This window comes from Martes martes, assembly GCF_963455335.1.
Source record: "Martes martes genome assembly, chromosome: 13".
NCBI classification, from domain to species: Eukaryota; Metazoa; Chordata; class Mammalia; order Carnivora; family Mustelidae; genus Martes; species Martes martes.
In genome coordinates, this window is record NC_137901.1 from 92390928 (window position 1) to 92413197 (window position 22270).

Here is a 22270-nt window from a genome sequence, read left to right on the forward strand (position 1 = left end):
GAATACAATTTAAACTGCATCACCTCAGGTGCCTGAGTGGCTCAGTCGGTTAAGCCTGCGACTCTCCAGCCTCTCAGGTCTTGATCTCAGGGTCCTGAGGTGAAGCCCCGCAGTTGGGCTCAGCGTTCGGGTGTGGAGCCTACTAAAAAAAAGAATAATAATAAAAATAAATAAAATGCGACAGCTCTAAAGCAGCCCGATTTATTCTGTGCGGTCCCTAGCCCGGGGGTACGCAGGCCACGTCCAGATACTAACACCGCTGTGCAGAGATGAGGGGCTCCAGGCTCTGTCGCAGCGGGGAAACCTCCCCTCCCCCCGACCCCCAAGGGGCGAGTCGAGTGCTGGCCCCGCCCCCGGCACGGCCCCGCCCCCGAAGGGCCCCGCCCCGCCGCCTGCCCCACCGCCCACTTAGCGCGGCCGCCCCGCCAGGCCCCGCCCCCGGCCCCGCCCCCGGCCCCGCCCCCAGGCGCACTCTGCGCCTGCGCCGGCGTCTCAGGCTCTGGGGCCCGGCGGCCGCGGCTCTTTTGTTTCCCAGTCGGAGTCCAAGCCGGAGCGCGGACCCCAGCCGGAGTCGCAGCCGGGAGGGGATTCGGATCAGCAGCCCGGACTGCCAGCGTGCCCCGAGCGGCCCGCGGGGCTGGAGGCGGACCCAGCCTGCCCGATGGGGCGCGCCCCCCGCCCGCCACCCCCGGCCCGAGCCGCCGCCTGAGCCGCCCGCCCGCGCCATGGAGCCCGGCCGCGGCGGCCTGGAGGCCGTGGGCAAGTTCGAGTTCTCGCGCAAGGACCTGATCGGGCACGGCGCCTTCGCCGTGGTCTTCAAGGGGCGCCACCGGGAGGTGAGGGGCGCCGGCGGGCCCGGACCAAGCCCCGGCGAGGGGGCGCCCCCTCCTCCCCCCGCACGTCCGGGGCGCCCCATCCCCCATCCCTACCGCACACCCGGGACCCCCAGCTCTGACCCACAGCCGGGGACCCCCGATCTCCGCCTCATAACCGGGACCCCCAACCCCGCCCCACACTCGGGGACCCCCATCTCTTCCTCACGCCCGGGGATCCCCATCCCTGGGCCCATCCCCACCACACACCGCGGGGGTTTCATACCCACCCCACCACATGGGCCTTCATCCCCATCCCCACATCCTGGTCTCCCTATTTCCCCGGACAGTCCATCTTTCCCACCCCACACCTGGGGCCTTTCCACTGGCATTGGAATCCCCCCCCCCAGGTGCTTACTTGGCCTGGGGGTGGCCCTCTACGGATTTCTGGGTTCCTGGTCCCTGAGGAACATCCATGCTTGCTTTTTAGAAGCATGACCTGGAGGTCGCGGTCAAGTGCATTAACAAAAAGAACCTGGCCAAGTCCCAGACGCTCCTGGGGAAGGAAATCAAGATCCTCAAGGTGAGCGGGCTTTGGAAGCGGTAGGGGCGGTGGTGGGGGTGAGTTAGCTTTCATCCTAAGAAACTTGGTTTCTGTCCTAGGAATTGAAACATGAAAACATCGTGGCTTTGTATGACTTCCAGGTAAGGCTCTGGGTGCGTCGGCGGTGGGGAGGGGGTGTGTTACCCTCCCTGGCGGGCTGGCGCACAGCCTCAGGCCCCACAAGCGTGGGTCCCAAGCCAGCCAGGTGCTGAGACCCTGCTGGGTCGTGGAAGGTTCTAGGCCAGGGTCTTGTGTTGGAAGGAGCTGGGCACCCCTGGGTGTAGATCGCTGTCTGGCCTGTCCAACTGAGAGGCCTGAGCAAGACCCTGGAGACTTCTTTCTCGGCCCAGTTCAGGGCCTGCTTCCTCTGGGCATTCGGGGAGAGTCCTGCCGGCCCTAGCAGCCTGTCTGCCGCCGGCACCAGCAGGTCACCACGGGTCGCCTTCCTGGGACTGACGGAGGTCAAGCCGGCTGCGGCGTGGGCCTCGGGGGGATCTGACCCAGTGGCCCGGACCGTGGGTCCTGTCCCCCGCGCAGGCCTGGGGCAGGGAGGTGCCGGCGGCCTGGCCCACCTGTCTGGGCCGGCGGCTTGTTTGTTGACACTGCTCCAGCCTGGCATTGGCCGGTCCCTCCCTGCGTCAGGCTGGGGGAGGGGAGGGGCCCGAGGAGATGCCTTCTAGCTGGCAGTCGGGGCCAGACAGCCCAGGCCGGAGGCAGCCGGCAGGCAACCAGGCGGCAGTCCACCTCAGGCCCAGCCGGCTCAGGAGGCCCCTTCCGGGTCCCTTCACCGCCCCTGGGGCCGAAGGTGGGGCCCGGCTCCGGTGAGGGTCCGGGACCCTGGAGAGCCAGTTTGGGGACTGGGAACCTGAGGCGGATCTGCGGGCCAAAGTGCTGACTAATGGTTTTGAAACCTGTTTACTGAGGCCACGGGACCTGCCCCTGGCTGAGGGGAAGTTCCCAGCCCGGCTGTCTGTGTTTGGGTGGCCTCCGCCCTCCCCCTCGAGAGCCGGGTGGTGGCCTTGGGGGCTGTGGCATGACAGGAGGTGACATGGGAGGGCACGGGTCCAGTGTGACGGCGAGTACCTGGAAGCCGGGTACTGGGCCGCTGAGACACGGTGTCCCAGGGCCAGGAGGACCGTCCCCCTCTTTCTCCCCCGTGTCCCTGTCCTCTCCCTCCTGCCCCCTCCCTCCTGCCCCCTCCCGGCCGGGCCGCACACCTGGCTGTGGGCAGTGGCTTCCTCTCGCGTGAGCGGCCCCGGCTTCCCCCGCCTGGAGGAAGTGCACGGGGGCCCGCGCCGCCTCTCCCCTCGGAGGCCTGGCTTCTGCCGGGGCTCTGTGCCTCACTCCCTGGGGCGTGCGGAGGTCCCTGAGTCCTTAGACTTCTCTGAGACACACGGAGAAATAGCTTTTAAAACTTTGAATAAGTAATTTGGCACAAGAAAAAAAAATCGATTATAAAAGTGGCCTGGGAAAAGGTAACCCCTCTCTCTCCCCGTTGGCCCCACACCGACGTTGGCGTTTTCTGGGTCTCTTCAGGGGCAGAAACACGTTCTCACGTACGGCTCTGCCACCACGCCGTCCGCTTCCGGCAGTCAGTGCCGTTTTCACCGGAGCCTGTATCTCAGGGAGGATCTCTGTGTCTCTGTGCGGGACATCACACCCCCCTCCCGGGAAGGTTACCGCTCCGGAGCCCAGACTCTGAAGCTAGGTGACCTAGTTCCAGTCCTGGTCTAAACTAGCTCTGAACTTAAACCAGCTGTGTGTCCTTGGACAAGTATCTTAACGTGTCTGTGCCTCCACCTCTTCCGGGTGGAGACCCTGGTGTTGTGGACTTGAAGCCAGCCGTGGTGAGCCCCGAGTGCTTGGTAGCTGTTGTCTCCACGCGGCTGTGGGTGTTACTGGAGGGTGTATTGGGTTCCGCTGACCGCGTCCGTCCCCCACTGATGAGATGTGGGTTTTTCTGGGGTTCCGGCACACTGGCAGTGTGGTCGTGACCTTGCGCTCAGTTTGGGCCAGGTGTGTATCTGCAGCGCAGGCTCCTAGACAGGGGTCCCTGGGTTAGAGGGCTGTGTGCTTCTGGTTTGGTACAGTTGCCAAACTGTGGTCCCCAGAGGCTGGACTGGACATTCAGCAGGGCTGCGTATGGAAGAGCCGGTCTCCCCACAGCCTCTCCGGGAGGTCGGTTGTCAGACTTTGATCTCAGCGGAAAATGACATCTCCGTGTTTCTCACTTCCTGTGAGCGAGGCTCGGCATCTCGGTATGTGAATATTTGGAATCCCGCCTGCCCTCGGCCTGATTCCTTTGGTCTTTTTTTACTGAGGCTGAGTGGCGCCATGATTAGCGGCATGGGCCCTGAACCATACTGTCTTTGTCTGAGCCCAGCTCCTCAATTCGCTTACTTGTGTGACTGACCTTGGGCGAGCTCCTCAGTGTCACCTGTAGAATGGGAGACGGTAACAGTACGCCTGTGTGGTTGGGTAGTTGTGCTGAGATCTGTGCCTGCCACATAATAACTGCTGTGTAAATGTTGTTGCTTTGTGGGAACTCTTTACATTTTAAGGAAAACCTTTGTGTGATATGTTGCAAGTATTTTCTCTGAGATTGTTCCTTTTCTATTGTTGTTTTGTGGCCCTACAGAATAGCGATAAAGACGTTTGTCAGGTGATGTGGGTGCTGGGGGGAGGGTTGTACTCTATTCTGAGGCCCCCCCCGACCCATGGAGAGGCGCTGGAGCCTGTGGTCTTCTATTGAGTCTACACCTGTGTGGTAGGTGGTATCTTGGACGTGCTTTTGCTTAGGGAGGGTGGCCATTGCAGGAATCAGGATTAGGACTGTACCTGGCATGCCCTGGGAGGAGGGCTGATGCTCCCAGTTCTTGCTGGCAGGGACCCCTCCCCCTCCCAAGGCCGGCTGGTTCCCACAGCTGGACATTGACTCACTCAGGGCCGGCCTGGCCGCAGACAGAGCCAGCCGACCTCCTGCTGACTTACTCGAGGGCCTTTCGGGGCAGTGCCGGTCTGCCGCCTTGCCTTTCCTTTCCAAGAGGGACCATGGGCCCGGGGTGGGGTGGGTGGTGGTGGGCAGGGTGCAGGCTGGGTGGCAGCCCTTCGTACCAGGTTCCAAGCTGGGAGCCAGTGAGGAGGCCTCAGAGAGAGTCCAGGTGCTTCTGGAAATGCCTGTAAGGTTGTGTTATTAGGGTCTTACCTATTTTTCTTTTTTTTTTTAATTTTTTTAAGATTTATTTGTTTATTTATTTGACAGAAATTACAAGTAGGCAGAGAGGCAGGAAGAGAGAGAGTGGGAAGCAGGCTCCCCGCAGAGCAGAGAGCCCGATGCGGGGCTCGATCCCAGGACCCTGGGATCATGACCCGAGCCGAAGGCAGAGGCTTTAACCCACTGAGCCACCCAGGCGCGCCCCTTACCTATTTTTCTTAACTTTAAAACGTTTTTAATTTAGAATTTTGAAGTAGAACATATACTGGGCAGTGGGAAACGCAGATCATGAAATGCTTTGGGGACCTTAGGTGAGGAAAGAGCTCGAATGGCGCTGGCCCCAGGAGCTCGGAGCCCGAGTTTCTCTGAGCAGGTGTGGGGGGGCCTGTGGTGCTGCCTTTTGTGGGGACGTCTCTCTGCCGGTGCACCCGCCTCTGAGCCCTGGACACCCCCCCCGCCCCCCGCCCAGCTCGGCTGCCTGGCCGTGTGCTCTTGGCGTGGGGGCTCTGGGGCTGTGTGGTGTCCCGTCGTCAGCCATCTGGGTCAGTGCCCTAGGACGGAGCTGCTCAGGGATCTGCGCAGGTCACGTCTGCAGTGTCGCCGTGGTGTGTGGCCACTGGGGCTTGGTGCGTCTCTGGGAGGAGCATGTGGTTTCTATTTTCCGAGGGCTCATACCAGCTCACGCCTCCCCTGCCCTCTCCCCTGCGTTTCCCAGGCAGGGCCAGTGTGCCGGGCGGGGTGCGCCGTGGGGTGGGGGGCAGGCCACCCTGCGGCAGCTGCAGGAGACTCCCCAAGCGAGGAGGGTGGGGCCGGGCACCCGTCCCTGCTGGGAGCTGGCTGGAAGAGGCCAGCCTGGGGCGGGGAGCAGCCCTGCTCCTGTGGGCGGCTGCGCTCTGGCCCCCGCTGGGGCTTTTGGCACCTTCCAGAGCCAAGAGGGCCAGCGTCCCCTGAGTTAACTAGGTCAGCGCCTGCCCACCTACCAGGCCCAGCCCAGGCAGGCAGTGGGATCCTATTAAGCAAAGCACCTTAGTGCTCCATGGCGGGGTGGCCTTCTACGTGCCTGGATGCTCGGGCCGGCCCCGTCCCTGGGGCCTGTGGGCACCCTGCCAGGGGATGCGGAGGGCTCCCTGTCATCTCCCTGTAAAGGCTTTGCCATGTTGTTCACGGCAGGTGCTGGGGCGGGGACACCCCCCCAGCCGTGGGGGAGGGGGACTGAGGGTTCCCCGCCCAGCCCTGCCCCTCCCTTGCCCCGTATGACTGTGTCCACGGCCCGTGGGCTGTGACACGGACGGGAGCCTCCACGTCCTAGGCCAGCAGGGCAGCGGGGCATGTGAGTAGCTGGCCGTGGGGCCGTGAGGGCGGCTCTGTGGCGTTCCCCATGGGCCGTGGGGCGGACCCGTGCCTTGGCCACGCGTATGTTTCTGTGTAACGTTGTGATGAGTTTCCAAGAACTTCCCCTGAGGATGAGAAGAGGCCACCTGTTCCCATCTGCCTCCCCTAGGGGGGAAGCTGTCCTGGTGGTTTCAAGTGTGTACTGAGTATAGACTGACCCTGAGCAGGGGGCTTGGTGCCCGCAGCCGTGGGGTCCCTGCTCCCTCCCAGGCAAGCATGAGGCTGTGGTGGGTGGGCAGTGAGCTGGGCAGGGGCAGCCTGGCCATGGCCACCTAGGTAGTGCCGACCAGCCCTTTCCTCCTAGGGGGCCCAGCCAGCTGGCATCCCAGGGAAGGGTGGGGGACACCCACTAACAGTGCCAGAGGGAGGGTCTGACCCCAGGTGGATGGTGCAGCCGCTCTGGGGAGGGGCCTGGGAAGGGAGCTTGTCTGGAAAATGGGGAGGGGCCCGGGCAGGGAGCTTGTCTGGAAAAGTTCCCCACCCAGGGGTAGGGAGATGCGCTACCTGCACCTTCTCCTGGTGCCTGTTGGGGCTGGTAGTGGTGTGGGGGGGCTCTCTCGGGACCTGGCTTGCTGTCAGCACCCAGGCAGGCTGAGGGCGCCCTGGAGCTGGCTTCTGCTTCCCAGGCCTGGCCATGTTTCCTGAGCTCACCTGGGAAGTGGCCCAGCCAGGGAAGGCCAGTGGAGTGAGGGTGTTGAAGGTGGGGAGACAGATGCCGGCAGGAAGGGGCTGGTCTGAAGCTGTGCTCTGGCCCAGGTCGTGGGAGACCCCCATCTGGCATCCCTGGCTCACCCCAAGCCTTAATGCCTCATGCGAGGTTGGCTTGGCTCCCTGCCCTTGGCCCAGGCCTGCTGTGCTCTCTCCCTGCCGGCCCTCCGTGCTCCCCACCTGGAGGGCCTGCTGGGGTGAGGCTGGGCTGGCTGATACAGGCTGCAGGTGGAGGGACCGCGATCAGAGCGGGGAGCAGGTGTCTAGGTCCCCAGAGCCCCAGTGGCCTCCTGGCCTGCTGCTCACGTGCTGTCCAGGGAGGAGCTGCAGGCTGTGGGGAGGCTCAGGGTGGTCTTAGGACGGGAGGCGTTGGAGGAGGCCATCAGTCCTGATCTCCTGTGGGGAGGAGTGCAGCCCTGGGGAGCACTGGGAACAGTGGGCCACAAGGATGGGGCATGTGCAGGGGTGGGCACGGGCCTGGGGCCCCAGGGGCCTGTGGGGTGCGGTGTTTGGAGGGAGGACATCCACCGTCACATTTGAAAGCCTGCTGTGGTTCACGTGTGGGGACAAGGCTGGGAGCAGGGCCCAAGCCCTGTTGGAGGGTCCCGTGGGCTCTGAAGTACAAAGGGGACTCTTGTCACTTCTGCCAAGGGGGGCTTCTTTCCAGGGGAGGTGGTCGTGGGGTCTGGGGCACTCCCAGATTTGGGGGAGAGGGAGGCAGGCCAGGGGTTTGCACTCACTGCTCCCACACAGCCCTTGCCTCCCTGCCAGTCCTGGTGGGTCACTCCCTGGGGGGACTTTGCTTTGTATTGCCTGTCACTTTGTCTGTGCCTGGCCTGGGTTGGCGGGGTGAGTTTAGGGCTCTTCCTTCTGGAGGTGCCTGGGCCTGAGTCCCGGTTCTGCCCCTCTACTGTATGGCTCCGGACAGGGGACTTAGCTTTTCTGGGCCACTTGAGGCCAGAATGCTCCCGGTGCTCCCGGGAGCTCACTGGTGAGGAGGAACCAACCGTGAGGCATGCCCATGACGCAGCGAGGTGGCCCAAGGGCTGCTCTCCTGGGACGCTCTTAGGTTCCTATCTCCTGCCCCTCTGGCCTCTGCTGGGTCCTCTGCCTGCAGGCCTCCCACTCCCCTTCTGGCTGTCAGCCCCTGCCTGCTCTCTTCTCTCCACGTGTCTAGCCCCCCTGGCCCCGCAGGAGACCGGGGACTCTCCTGGAGTTGCCCCTGTGTTATCTATCCCCTGCAGCTGGCCTGGAAGGACCAGGCCTGACACGCAGGGTGGGGTACGCTGGAGCAGGCCTGCCCGCCCTGGGTGGGGGGGTGGTCAGGGTCGCCCCCTGAGAACACGCCCCACTATCCCACCTGCTGCCCAGGCTATGTCTTGAACCCACGGGCCTCTGTTGCTTGAGCTCTGGGGGGGCTTCTCATTAGGGGGGTACTGACATTATAACATGGGGTGTCCCCGGGGGCGCCTGGGTGGCTCATCTGCCTTCAGCTCAGGTCATGACCCCGGGGTCCTGAGATTGAGCTCCACATTGGGCTCCCTGCTCGGTGGGGAGCCTGTTTCTCTCTCTCCACTCCCCCTGCTTGTGTACCCTCTGTCACTGTGTCTTTCTGCCAAATGAATAAATATTTAAAAAAGCACAAAGCCAAAAAACATGGGGTGGCCCCCATGTAGTCACTTGTGTCCCTGCTCCATACCCATTGAGTGTGGTCTGGGCCCAGGTCCTGCCAGATCTGGTGACAGGGTGGCTGAGCTGGGGGACCTGTGTCCTGCCGGGAAGGGCTTGGGGACATCCCTGGGACCTGAGTCCACTGCTGGAGGTCAGGGCTTTGTGGATAGGTCTCAGGGGACTCCCCCCCCACAAGGCTGTTTGGAGATGTCCCTCTTGGAGTCACTTCCTTGCCTCCTCCCTTGCTGGCCACTGCGTGGGGAGGGGCTGGGCTGACTGTGTGCAGAGACCCCGCCTGCCTGGGCGACTGGGTCTCCGGGGCCTCAGATGACGTGGATCCTGGCCGGAGATGCCGAGGGTCTCGGCAGCACTCCTGCCAGCAGCTGGAGCCCGTGGGTGGCATAGGCCCATGTGGATGCTGGTGGTGGGGCTGCCCGTGGACTGGCCGGGCCTCGAGCTCGGCAGTCTCGTTGGGGGGACCCCACTGGGGATGTCAGCAGCACCCTGAGCCCATGGGTGGCTGGGTGCTGGGCCGCAGGGGCTGGCGCAGCCCTCTGTAATCTTGTTGATTGGGGTCCTTGGTCCTGGAGTCAGGAGTGGTTTCTGAGCTTTGTGGGTCAAGGCTCTCCTACTCTGGCCGTGTCCTTCCTGGGGATCTGGGTCCCCCACTGGGTGGGTAGAATGCGAAGCTGACCCCTGTTGAAACTTCAGGGCTGGGCTGACCCTGATCTTGCCGGGGACCTGGGCAGTTGAAGGTTGCTCCTTGGAGGCGGGGCAGCATCCACCCCAGACCGCGCTCCGGGGACCTCAGGTTCTCCCCCAGACTTGGCAAATAAGAGTGCTCTGATTGGCTCCTGCTCTTGTCAGTCGCCCACGTGCCGGTGGCCTCAAAACCAAAGAGCACAGCGCGGTCCTCATCCTCTGGCCACTCCCCAGCGGGCCAAGCATGACACACAGTGGCCTGCCGGTGTCTACCTTCCCTGGCCTCGCTTGCTTGCAGCCCGGGGATTGTGTTGGGGACATGAGTGCCAAGTGCTGGGTCACACTGAGGCCGAGAGGAGTTTCTGGAGCGCTGCTGGGGTGGGGGCAGGGAGTGGCCCCTCCGCCTCTCACTGCTGCTTCTGTGTTCCGCAGGAGGTGGCCAATTCTGTTTACCTGGTCATGGAGGTGAGTTCCCGTGGCCCCGGCTGGGAGGACAGGGAGGCCGGGCTCTCCTGGGTCTTGGTTCCTTGTCGCCTGGGGAGTGGAGGTTAGTCGCATACTCGTGGGTGTAGGGCACCCCATCCACAACTCCAGTGGCTGTGGTAGGTATTTGAGGGGCGATCAGACCCCTACTGACCTCTTCAAGTAGGAGTTGCGAGGGATCCCTGCCCCAGGAAGGAGCCCAGGAGCAGGGGGGCCGGTGTAGGGTGGCGGGTGGTCCAGGAAGGGCCGCTGACCAGGCTGTGCCGATGGTCTGTTGCAGTACTGTAACGGCGGGGACCTGGCCGACTACCTGCACAGTGAGTGGATGCCCCTCGGCCGGGGGCTGCGCACCCAGTCTCGCCCTAACCCAGCCTGCAGGGCAGCCTGACAGAGGTGGGGGGCCTCCTGCCCCCCCCCCCGCACTTGCTGCAGGAGGTGGACCGGCTCTGTAGGACATGTGGGTCTGGAAGGCTCCTTGTGAGCAGGGCCCTATGTGCTTGGTGGGGCTGTGGTGCCTTCTGATGGCCACCTGGCCCTACAGGGTCCCCGAAGCCCCTGGACAGCTGCTCTGCGGGGCGCTGGGCTGTCCTGAGCATGCTGGGCCCCCAGCAAGGCCTGGCTGACCGTGGGGGGGTGGGGGGGCAGGGGGCATGCACTCTGCCGGCCTCCGGGGGAGGCCTGGGGACAGAGAGACGGTGCATCGGTGGCAGCACGTGCTGGCGGTGGCATGGTGGCTTGGGGCCCCGACAGCAGATGGGCCCACGGGGTGAGCGCCGGGCACGGCCCCCGCGGGCTCTGGGGCGGGGCTGTGGAGGGGCGCCGTGCGGGAGCCTGCGGAGCGTGGAGCCCCTCACCTTGGTGCCTGGCTGAGCCGCCGCTCCCCCTCCCCGCAGCCATGCGGACGCTGAGCGAGGACACCATCCGCCTCTTCCTGCAGCAGATCGCGGGTGCCATGCGTCTGCTGCACAGCAAAGGCATCATCCACCGGGACCTGAAGCCCCAGAACATCCTGCTGTCCAACCCTGGTGGGCGCCGCGCCAACCCCAACAATATCCGCGTCAAGATCGGTGAGGCCAGGGCCGGCGACGGGGCTGGGAAGTTGGGGGGCAGGGGGCCGGGGCTGCCCTCCTCACACGCACCCCCCCCCCCCGCAGCCGACTTCGGGTTCGCTCGGTACCTGCAGAGCAACATGATGGCGGCTACGCTGTGCGGCTCCCCCATGTACATGGTAGGCGGGCCACCTCTGCCCGGGGCCCCGTGGGAGGGATATGAGTCATGACCCACCCCAGTCCCTCGCCGCCTTGAGGGGGCAGTCTGTGTGGCTGGGCCGCTGTTCTTGACGACACCTGTGGAACTTGAGTGCCAGCTGGCTCGTGTCTCTGATGGGCTGGTGTTGTCACGAGACTCGGGTCACGGTACACTGTGTCCGTCCCAGCCACGGTGCTGACTCGTATGCTTCACACCCTGCAGGCCCCCGAGGTCATCATGTCCCAGCATTACGACGGTAAGGCAGACCTGTGGAGCATCGGCACCATCGTGTACCAGTGCCTGACGGGGAAGGCGCCCTTCCAGGTGAGCGAGCCCCAGGTCAGGCGTGGGCCCAGCGCCACTTTGCACCCTGCACCTGACGCTTGGCTCTGGGTCCCAGCTCGGCTGCCGAGCACTGCAGGCTGGCAGCCTTTGCTCACGAGAGTCGGGTGGTCTCGTGGCTCCCTAGCATACAGTCCTGTGGGGCCCCGTCCTGCTCCAGGCCAAGCTGGAGTCCGTGAGCTCCAGCATTTATCCGAGTGTGCCCAGGTGTATGCCTGAACCCAGCCTTGTGCCCTCCCTCCTGCCCATGCCCTGTTGGCGTGAGGCGCTGAACGGGGGTTAGGCCCTGAGGGGCACCATGTGTGAAAGCAGCGGGCTGGGTCGGCAGTGGGGCTCCATAGGGCCAGGGGCTCTGAGCCGCGCTGTGCCGGGCTCTACATCCTGTCGTGACTTCTGGCTTCATGGCGTTGCCGCCTGGTGACCTTGGCTGGCCCGTAGCTCCCTGTACCCCCTGTCTGCTATTCCCTCCCCACGTGAGCATGCACGGGGCTGTTCCTCGCCTGTCAACCCTAGAGGGTTGGGTGCTCTCCGGCTCTTGGCGGCTTGCTGGTGCCAGGAACGCGGCCGCGTGCGGTGAGCACAGATGGCGGACCATACACGTGCCCGCCAGGCGCTCCCTGGGGGCACGGTGCCCACAGAGAGGGGAAAGCTGGTGCTGGGGTTCTCTGCTGGGGTGGGGTGCAGGGACTGTTGTTTTCTTTCAAAAGGCAAACATCCAGTCCCGCCAGATACACAAGACCACGCTCACCAGTCTGCCCTGGGGGGGAGGGAGGCCTGGCCGCTGTAATGTGGTCCCTGTGGTCTGCAGCCTGGATGGGGCAGAGGAGGGAGGCCATCCCCGGGAGCACGGAGTGCCTGCGGTGCTCGGTCCAGGGCCCCAAGCTCTGGCCTGCTGTCGCGGCTGGGGGGGCCTTGCGTGGGGCTTGGAGGCTCTGAGGGGTGCTCACGCTGCCGTCCCCTGCCAGGCCAGCAGCCCCCAGGACCTTCGCCTCTTCTATGAGAGGAACAAGACGCTGGTCCCCACGTAAGTGCCCGGTGTTGCCCGCTCCCGCCCCTTCTGCTGACCCCGGGTGGGCAGCGGGTCATGTTGTCTCTGCCCGCCAGCATCCCCAGGGAGACGTCAGCCCCGCTGAGACAGCTGCTGCTTGCCCTGCTGCGGCGGAACCACAAGGACCGCATGGACTTCGGTGAGTGGCCCCTGGCCGGCCCGCAGCGCGCGTCTGCTCCTCGCGGCCCACCGGGTCGGGGTACGGCCTCTTGGCCGCGTGCCGCTCTCCCTCGGCTCCCGGGCACCCACAGGCTGTGAAAACCCCGGTTTTACAGTGGGAAGTGGCGCCACTAGGAAAACCCATCAGGCGGGGTGGGCGGTGCTCAGCCGGCAGCGGCGTGAGGAGCCACCTGCGGGGGCCGTCTCCGTCCGCCTGCGCGGGTTCCCGCGCCTGTGCGGGCTCAGGCCCCAGCGGCACTGGGGGGCCGGAGCCCTGGGCTCGGGGCTCTGAGGCCTCTCCCGGCCTTCCTCCTGCAGATGAGTTCTTCCATCATCCTTTCCTCGACGCCAGCGCCACTGTGAAGAAGTGTGAGTCCCTTGAGGGTGCTGGTGCCCCCGAGGCCCTGGCGGGGCTGGATGGGGGCGCAGGTGCCACACCTGCTGGGGGGTGGGAGCCTCCCGTGTGCTGACCTGTGCCCTCCGCCAGCCCCTCCCGTGCCTGTGCCCTCGTACCCGAGCTCGGGCTCCGGCAGCAGCTCCAGCAGCAGCTCCGCCTCGCACCTGGCCTCCCCGCCGGTGAGTCCCCCGCTGGCGGCCGTGCCCGGGCTTCTTCCCCTGGGGTTCGTCCCCACGCTGGGGACACTGTGCCCTCAGGACACCCGCCGTTTGCACTAGCTGCGGACAGACACGCTTGGGTTGTGGAAGGTCAGAGCATGACGAGTTGGGAGAAACGCTCATATCCCCCACCGCCAGCCCTCGTGTCCCAGAGGCCGGCTTGCTAGGTGTGGGTCTGTGTGTGCTGGCCTGTGCACGCGTGGGCACAGGAGCGGGGTGGCCCTGCGTCCAGGAGTACACCCCCGCACGTGTCCCCAGCACCTCGGCATGGGTTGGGGGGGGACCTGCCGAGGGCACACACACACCCGGGGCGCCAGGGCCTGTGGTGCAGAGGATGGCCCTCGGCCACGCCGAAGGCAGATGTGGGATGCCTTCTGTCCTGAGTGCAGAGCAGCCCTTTCAGGCCTCTGCAGGACTGATGGAGATGCGGGGGACGTCTTCCCAGGAACCCTGGGAGCTGGGTGGCTGCGTCCAGGGACTGTCCCTGTGCGGCCCAGCTGGCGGTAGACCGTGCAGGAGCTGATGGGGAGGAGGGCGTGCTGAGCCCCATGTCAACACCCCGCAGCCCTGGTTTGCCCCAGGCCCTGGGGCCGCGTCTCAGTGACCTCCCCTTTGACCCCAGTCCCTGGGAGAGATGCAGCAGCAGCTCCAGAAGACGCTGACGTCCCCGGCCGACGGCGCCGGCTTCCTGCAGGGCTCCCGCGGCTCCGGCGGCAGCAGCAAGGACTCATCCTGCGACACGGATGACTTTGTCATGGTCCCGGCCCATTTTCCAGGTCAGAGGCTGGGAGTGGCTTCGGTGTGAGAGTGTGTGTGTGTGCACGCGTGCGCATGCTTGCAGACCTGTCTCCGTGTGTGTCCTCGGTGGTTCTGGGAGCTTCCCTACCAGGTCGGCTTGGCTAGGGAGTCCAGACCACGTCATCCCACTTTTCCGTGGCTGGTCTGTGCGCTGAGTCCCTGTGCTCTGGCCCTGCCCTCTGGTGTCTGCTCCCAGGAAGGCAGCTGCTGTCAGTTTAGTATTTGTCGAGTACTGGTTCTCAGGCCTCTGTGACCGGCCCAGCCCCTCCCAAAACTCTGTCCCAGGGTCTGAAGTTCCTTTCGTGACCCTGGGCATTGATAATTCCTTTTGCTGCCCATGGCCATCCCGTGACTCTGGGGACGAGGCAGGGTTGGTGTGGCCCTACGTCTCTGGGGCAGGGCCAGGAGGGCAGTGAGCTGGGAGACAGGGCTATGAGAGAGGTTGATGGGGCAGATGTGGGACTCAGGGTCCCAGAGAAGGGGTCAGGCCAGGCTGGGAGCCGCAGGTGCCTGGCCTGGAGGGAGCTGAAGGGTGAAACACGGCGGGCACACCCAGGGTCTGCTTCAGAGCCCGAGGTCGGGTCAGGTTGGGGGACAGAAGTGGGGACTTGGGAGTGCTGCCACCTCGCCCCGCCTGGAGCCTCGTCCTGCCATCTGGAATGGAGTGTGGGGCCATCAAGGAGCCGTGGTGGGTGAGGTGGCCCAGGAGCATGGAGTGGACACTTGGCCTGGCGTGAGAGGTACCCAGGCCCAGCCTCACCCGTATCCCGTCCGCAGGTGACCTGGTGGCTGAGGCAGCCGGCGCCAAGCCTCCTCCGGACAGCCTCATGTGTAGTGGGTGAGCCCCCTGCCCTGCCGCTGCTGGTTTGGGGAGAGGGACATGCTGGCTCTTGGCAGTTGTTTCTTTGTCCTGTCTATGTTGTCTGTCCCTACCAGGAGCTCACTGGTGGCTTCTGCTGGCCTGGAGAGCCGTGGCCGGACCCCATCTCCTTCCCCGCCCTGCAGTAGCTCTCCCAGCCCCTCAGGGTGAGCAGGGCCTGGGGTGGGGTAGGGCTGTGCGGGGCCCCAAGCTGGGGTTAGGGCCCCCAGCCCCAGGCGGGGCTTTGCAAGGCCTGTGTCCACAGGTCCTGTCCTTGCTCGGGCCTTGCAGGTCACTGGCTGCTTTTGGGCGGCCCGGGATGGGGGGGCTGTGGCAGGAGGGATGTAGATCCGGGGGGTGGGGAGGGAGCTGCGGGGCCAGGTGGGCTCGGGGCCCCAGAGCCAAGCGGGGGAGCAGCCCCAGCCTTCTGTCACGTGTCCCTGTGGCACAGGGTGCTTGGGATGGGGCGTGAGCAGTTCTGGGTGCCGGAATGGTGGCCTGTGCAGAGCTGAGGAAGCAGGCGGCCTCTGTGGCCTCTGCCGCCTGGTGTCTGGGGCTGGGGTTCAGCTCAGTATGCTGTTTCTGTTGACAACCCCCCTCCTCCCTGCTTCTCTTCCCACTACAGCCGGGCCGGCCCCTTCAGCAGCAGGTGCGGCGTGTCCGTCCCCATCCCAGTCCCCACGCAGGTGCACAACTACCAGCGCATTGAGCAGAACCTGCAGTCGCCTACCCAGTACCAGACCACACGGTGAGCATAGTCCCCTCTTACCCCCCGTGGCTGACTATAGAGGTCCCCCTTGGGGGCAGAGGGTGTGCCCTAGGGAACCACAGTGAGAACGCCCCCACCATAGCTCCCTTGGAGTGATACAGGGTTGTCCTTTATGTACAGTTGTGCAGGCTGTGCACTGTATAAATCTCATTGCTACTGTTTTAGGATGCGTGGAGGTTTTAGGTTTATTAGGATAGTTTTCTGGTAGACGTTAGCAAGGTATCTTGAATTTATAAAACTCAGCATTGACTTTTAAAAAAAAAGGTTTTATTTATTTGGTAGAGAGAGGGAGAGACAGAGAGGGAACACAAGCTGGGGGGTTGGGGGAAGCGGGAAAGGGAGAAGCAGGCTCCCCACTGAACAGGGAGCCAAAGGCAGGGCTCAGTCCTAGGACCCCAGGATCATGATCTGAGCCGAAGGCAAACGCTTAACAACTGAGCCCCCCAGGCACCCCTCAGTATTGATTTTTCACAAATTTCAACAAATGGTACAGGAGAAGGCCCTGTTTTTTTTTTTTAACTTCATGGAGAGTTCCTGTGGGCTCGTGGTTGTCCTGGCAGGGACTGTGACCACAGGTCTGAGGATACCCAAAGGAGACACTGGGGTTCTTTGCTCTCTACTTGCCGCTCTAGGCAGGAGGGTGAGCGGCCCGTTCTCCTTGGAGGCTCCTGAGTGAGACCCGTTATTTGGATGGAGGGTTGAGCCATCCGTGTGGGCATGACCCTTACCATGTGTGGCTGGGGCCTCACCTCCCCATGCCTGCTCCTGTCCCCAGGTCCTCCGCCATCCGCAGGTCAGGCAGCACCAGCCCCCTGGGCTTTGCCCGCCCCAGTCCGTCCCCCCCGTCCTACGCTGAGCACGGCGCCACCCTGGCCAGGAAGCTGTCCCTGGGAGGGGGCCGGCCCTACACACCATCTCCACAAGGTGAGCCTGGATGCCCCTGGCGGGAGCTGCTGAAGCGGGTGCCCCCTGGGCTGGAGTGTCAGGGGAGGGGACTGGCTCTTTCTGTCAGGGCGTGACCCTGGTGACCCCTCTCTCTCCTCAAGTTGGAATCCTCCCTGAGCGGCCGGGCTGGAGCGGGGCCCCCTCACCGCAAGGAGCCGAGATGCGGGGAGGCAGATCCCCTCGTCCGGGTAGGTGCGGCCGTGGCCCTGGGCTAGAGCCTTCTTCCTGTTTGTGACGGTCACTGGTGCACATGGAGGGAGGGTTGGGTGCTGGGGTACTGTTCACAAGTTCGGGCTGTGGCTGTGGAGGGGCACGGGGGCCTCGGTGTCCGCGCCCGCCGTGCGGTGTGACTGGGTGGGGGCAGGAGGCCGGACCGGGCGGTGGGGGCAGGAGGCCGGACCGGGCGGCCTCACGCACGCTCCTCCTGCTGCCGGGCCAGGCGGGCCCCACGTGCGGGTGACCTGGCCTTGTCCTGTCCTGCCCCAGGCTCCTCTGCACCTGAGCACTCTGCGCACGCCGCTGGGCTGGGCTGTCGCCTGCACAGCGCTCCCAACCTGTCCGACCTACACGTCGTCCGCCCTAAGTTGCCCAAGCCCCCCACGGACCCCCTGGGGGTGGCATTCGGCCACCCCCAGTCCAGCCCCCCACAGCCGGCCCACGGGCTGCAATCCTGCCGACCCCTGCGAGGCTCGCCCAAGCTGCCCGACTTCCTGCAGCGCAACCCCCTGCCCCCCATCCTTGGCTCCCCCACCAAGGTAATGGGCCCCAGAGTTGGGGGGGCAGGGAGGGAGCAGCCAGTGTGGCTCTGCCCCGAGGACCCCTTCCCGTCCGCCTGGCAGGATGCCCGTGGGACGTGCTTCGGGCCCCAGCAACGCAAGTGCCCCATGGGCTCCGGCACTGCTCGCGCCAGCCGCTTAGCTCAGTCTCCGTAGCGTTCTCGTTGGAGAAGCAGGGCCGGACCCGTAGCGACACGTGGGGTTTCTGAGGGCACACATGTGCCTGGGCTTTGGGCATGTGCGGGGCGCGTATTGCTTTCCTGCAGCAAACGAGGTCTCGCGCCTGTGCCGTGGACACGTGGTGATGGAGGCGTGGGGCCATGGCCGCGCCGGGCTACTTGCGCCCCCGTGGTGGTCCGTCTTAGCTCCCCGCCCGCTCCTCCTAGGCCATGCCTGCCTTCGACTTCCCCAAGACCCCCAGCTCCCAGAACTTGCTGGCCCTCCTAGCCCGGCAGGGTGTGGTCATGACCCCGCCGCGGAACCGGACGCTGCCGGACCTCTCCGAGGCAGGACCGTTCCAGGGGCCGCAGCTGGGCCCCGGCCTGCGGCCCGCCGAGGACAAGAGCCCCTTTGGCAGGTGTGTGGGAAGGGACTCTCCCGACTGGACTCGCCCGCCCGCACTCCGGGAGGAGAAGCCGGGAGTAGACCCGCGTGTGTGTAGGGCCGCCGTCTGCGCCGCCCTCTCTGGGAGCCTTGCTGAGCTCACCTGGCGTGTCTGTTCACGGGGGCCACTAGCAGTGTCCAGGGCGGGCAGGACACGGCCAGCCAACAAGAAGCCGTGTGTGCCTGGCGTGCCGTGAGTTAGGGGGCGCTGGCTGGGCGTTGCGGGCCAGGGCCCGGGCCGTCTCCTCAAGGCTCCTCGCCCTGCAGGTCCCTCAGTACCGGCCGCCTCACTGATCTGCTCCTTAAGGCTGCGTTTGGGACCCAGGCCCCTGACTCGGGGAGCACGGACAGCCTGCAGGAGAAGCCTATGGAGATCGGTGGGTGGGCGGGCTGCCTCCCCGGGGTGGGGGCGGGCGGGGACCCCCAGGCTCTGAGCCTTTCCTCCTGCTCTTGCAGCGCCCTCTGCTGGCCTCGGAGGGACCCTGCACCCAGGAGCCCGTGCTGGGGGGGCCAGCAGCCCGTCTCCCGTGGTGTTCACTGTGGGCTCGCCCCCCAGCGGGACCACGCCACCCCAGGGTCCCCGTGCCAGGGTGTTCTCAGGTGAGGACTGCACGGTGCCCCTCCAGGTTGCAGGGCATAAGCGGCAGTGTGGGTCAGAAGGCAGAAGTGTGAGGCAGTGTCGGTCTTACTCGGGGAGCAGGCCTAGTGCCCACAACACCCATGCCTGCAGCCGCCCTGGGAAGGCTGTCCTCGTGGGTCAGGGGTCCCGGGCTCAGGCCCAGGCACGCCCACAGCTCCTGCCTCAGGATTGGAGGGCCCACCTGCTTCAGGCCAGGAGGCAGGAAGGATAGGGTGTCCGCCGTGGGCTCTGCTCGGGGGCGGGGGAGGAGTGTAGACCTAGGTGTGCGGAACAGGTGGGAAGGGGTTTGCGTTGGGGAGTTGAGAGGAGCGCGTCCTGAATCGGGTGCCCGCGGGCCTCTCCCTGCAGTGGGCTCCTCGAGCTCTCTTGGCTCTGCCGGCTCCTCCTCTGCCCGTCACCTGCCCCCCGGGGCCTGCGGGGAGGTTGCCCCGGATGCTCCGGCCCCTGGCCACTGCTGCGGCTTTGCCGACCCTGTCACCGCCAACTTGGAGGGGGCTGTGACCTTCGAGGCCCCCGATCTCCCTGAGGAGACGCTGATGGAGGTGAGGGCCCCCAGCCGTGGGCGGCGGGTCCTGGGGAGGGGAGGAGTGAGGGGGGCATGTCCTGGGTTGGGGAGGTCTGGGGAGGGGCCCACCACCTCGGCTTCCCCCCCCCCCACCCCAGCAAGAGCACACGGAGATCCTGCACAGTCTGCGGTTCACGCTGGTCTTCGTCCAGCACGTGCTGGAGATCGCGGCCCTGAGGGGCAGCGCCAGCGACACGGCCGGGGGGCCCGAGTCCCAGCTGCAGGAGAGCGTGGTGGCCGACCAGATCAGCCTGCTGAGCCGGGAGTGGGGGTGCGTGGGCCCTGCAGGGCCGGGACAGGGGGGCGGGGGGCGGCCCGGGCTCCAGGCCCCTGCGCCTCCTGACGTGTCTGCGGCCCCGCAGCTTCGCGGAGCAGCTGGTGCTCTACCTGAAGGTGGCCGAGCTGCTCTCCTCGGGCCTGCAGACCGCCATCGACCAGATCCGGGCCGGCAAGCTGTGTCTGTCGTCCACCGTGAAGCAGGGTGAGTGCTCGTCCCCAGGGGCTGGGACGGAGGCTGGAGAGGTCGCCAGGCGCAGAAGGTCGGGGAGAGGTGGGGGAAAGGGGAGGAAAGGCCTTCGGAGGAGTTGCCTGGAGCAGCCAGGGCTCCCGGGCACGGAGGGGGCCGCGCTGACGGAGGCCGTGCTTGCCCTGGCCCTGCCCGCAGTGGTGCGGAAGCTGAACGAGCTGTACAAGGCGAGCGTGGTGTCCTGCCAAGGGCTCAGCCTGCGGCTGCGGCGCTTCTTCCTGGACAAGCAGCGGCTGCTGGACCGCATCCAGAGCGTCACCGCCGAGAAGCTCATTTTCAGCCACGCGGTGCAGACGGTAGGCCCGCGAGGCCGGTGGGAGGGCCACCGCTTGCTGGGCTTGAGGCCGGGGTCCCCCCGCCGGCGCTCGCCTCTGGGCTCCCCAGGCCCAGCCCGTGCTGGGGACCTGTCTGGGCTTCGGGTCCAAGGAGGAGGCCCGGTGCTCAGGCCTTGCGGGCGTGTGTCCCCCAGGAGCGGCCAGGGCACGCGGCCCCGCTGCAGCGTGCCCCGCGGGAGCCCAGGCCTCCTCTGCTCCTGCGGCTTCGGGGTCTTGGTGCTAGGAAGAGTTGGCTGTGAGGTGGAGGCTGTGTTTGAGAATGTTCGTTTATAGCGTAAATGTGCAGGCACAGCAAGCGTCTGAGAGAGAGCGTGCCGCCTCCTCTGCAGGGATGACGGGCAGCGAGGTAGGCCGGCACAGCCGGTGCTGCCGGGGGGCGCTCTCCATGGCGGCGGCAGCCCGGGGCCGCACGAGTCTCCGTTCAGGCCCCCACGTGGCCCTGGGGGTCCTCACTGTGGGCCATGTCGTCACTGGAGCCGCCCGCTGTGTGTGCCTGGTCCCTGTGTGCCTGATGCGGGGCTTGGGCCAGCTGGCTCAGCCCCGGCCTCCCGCGAACAGGTGCAGTCGGCCGCCTTGGACGAGATGTTCCACCGCCGGGAGGACTGCGTGCAGCGCTACCACAAGGCCCTGCTGCTCATGGAGGGGCTGCAGCACATCCTCAGCGACCAGGCGGACGTGGAGAACATCGCCAAGTGTGAGTGCCGCTGGGCCGGCCTGGGGAGGCCGCAGGGGAGGGGGGGAAGCGGGGGCCTCCTAACCCAGCCGTCCCTCGTTGCAGGCAAGCTGTGCATCGAGCGGAGACTCTCGGCGTTGCTGAGCGGCCTCTGTGCCTGACCTGCGGGGTGCCTGGCTCATGGGGCCCCAGGGGCTGGATCTCCTCTGCCAGTCCCCCAGACTGACAGGCGGCCGGCTGGCCAGGCTCAGTGGAAGAAGCCTGCGGCCGTGGTGCTGCCTTCTGCTGCCTGGGAGAGGCCGGGGGGCTCCCCGAGCCAAACAGCTGAACTCTGTTGTGGGGGGTTTGGGGGCGCCCGAATCTGGGCAATCCCTCCCCCCTCCGCCTCACCGGTGGGCTGAGCTCCTGGCCACCTTGAAGGCAGGCGGGCACACGCAGCCGGTCCCCAACCCCAGCCAGACCCTGGGGCAGCCCTGATGCCGGCCGCCGTGCTGAGGACAGGCGGAGGCACTGAGACAGCTCTGCCCAGGAGAAGGTGCGGCCGCCTGGTCCCCCTCCTTCCCCGCGACCACCCACCCAGCTTTGTGAATCACGGAGCACTTTACGCCGCAGGTGCAGTGCTGCCTGCTGCGCTAGGAGGCGTGTGTACATACTTATATACATATATACATATATAAATAGCCGTGCGAGCGTGTGTGCTGTCTGCCCGGGACCTTCCCGGGGAGACACGGACGTCTTATTTAAATGTTCTTTTAGGGACGGACAGTATGAAGCACCAAGCTTTCTGAACCCAGAACAGACGTTGAAGTCTATTACATTTTACTCCTGAAACGTGTCTTATTTTTCTGCAGCTCTTTTTTTTAACAAAAGAAGAAAATTTGTAGAAGTTTAGGGTTTGTTTTGGAAGCGAGAGGCAGGATGGGGTGGGTCCTCAGTGTCTCGTGGAGGCCGGTGGTGGCTGAGAGGGCAGCCCTCCCCCTCCCCTGCTGCGCGGACCTGGAGGCGGTGGGCGGCCAAGGGGGATCGTGTACAAGGCCTCCCATCGGCTTTCACAGACAGTTTGATGCCAAAGTCGTGCCCCACCCCCAGGCTGGGTCTTGGCTGCTCTGGGGGGGGCGGCAGGGAGGCTCTGCCTCGCCCCCCTCATTGTGTCCTAGAGAGGGCAGACGAAGTCTGCCTGGGTCCAGGCGCCCTGGGCGAGGGGTTTAAGGTCTCACATCAAGACGCGGACATCTGTGTGTTCCTTTCTCTGCAATACTTGAAATCTCGGAAGCAGCCCTGTGAGTCGTTCCCTCGCCGGCCTGTGGCTCTGTTCTTGCTGCCGGAACCTGTGCGTATTTACTGCTTTACGGTCGGCTGGGACCCAGGCCACCAGGAGGCTGGTGCCCCGGGAGGGAACGCAGGCAGTGGGCCGCCACGCCGCCCGCCTCCTGGCGTGTGCGCTCTCGGCCCATCCTGTTTCCACGACTCGGCACCCGACCCTTGGTCTACTTAAAGGAGTTTCGTGTGATTCCCCCACTCCCTCCATTTGCATTACATTGTGTAATACCGATTGAAGGAAATAAACCTTTGGAACTGAGTGGGAGTGGCGTCTCTAGTGTGTCTCACGCTGTGGCCCCGGGGGCCTGCAGCAGCGCAAGGAGTCACCCTGTCCGTGACCCCCGGGGCACAGACCCCTGGGCTACACTAGGTGCTCTGATGTGAGTTTGGCGCCGCGTCGACCCCCACCACCAGGGACACAGTCTTAGTCCCTGGGGCGACACCTGCGAGGGGGGGTGTGGGT

At 65.3% G+C, this 22270-nt stretch overlaps 1 protein-coding gene across 4 annotated transcripts; it reads left to right on the plus strand.

The window, feature by feature from the left end:
- The first annotated feature begins 546 nt into the window (after positions 1–546).
- ULK1 (unc-51 like autophagy activating kinase 1) lies at positions 547–22065 on the plus strand. Of its 4 annotated transcripts, XM_080820968.1 has the most exons (28): positions 547–836; positions 1303–1395; positions 1476–1517; positions 9536–9568; positions 9867–9903; positions 10480–10653; positions 10741–10814; positions 11057–11158; positions 12142–12200; positions 12281–12363; positions 12702–12752; positions 12871–12959; positions 13621–13774; positions 14574–14634; positions 14733–14822; positions 15281–15403; positions 16200–16348; positions 16471–16557; positions 16856–17124; positions 17532–17722; positions 18016–18125; positions 18205–18348; positions 18737–18930; positions 19052–19224; positions 19316–19434; positions 19618–19775; positions 20373–20508; positions 20593–22065. In XM_080820968.1, exons 1-28 carry the CDS (start codon positions 726–728, stop codon positions 20646–20648), a joined length of 3162 nt encoding a protein of 1053 aa, XP_080677094.1. In that variant the 5' UTR covers positions 547–725; the 3' UTR covers positions 20649–22065. The 4 variants fall into 4 exon arrangements, with proteins under 4 accessions (XP_080677094.1, XP_080677092.1, XP_080677093.1 ...); XM_080820966.1 differs by lacking the exon at positions 20593–22065 and having other exon boundaries at positions 19618–20498; XM_080820967.1 differs by lacking the exon at positions 20593–22065 and having other exon boundaries at positions 19106–19224; positions 19618–20498.
- The last annotated feature ends 205 nt before the right edge of the window (positions 22066–22270 follow it).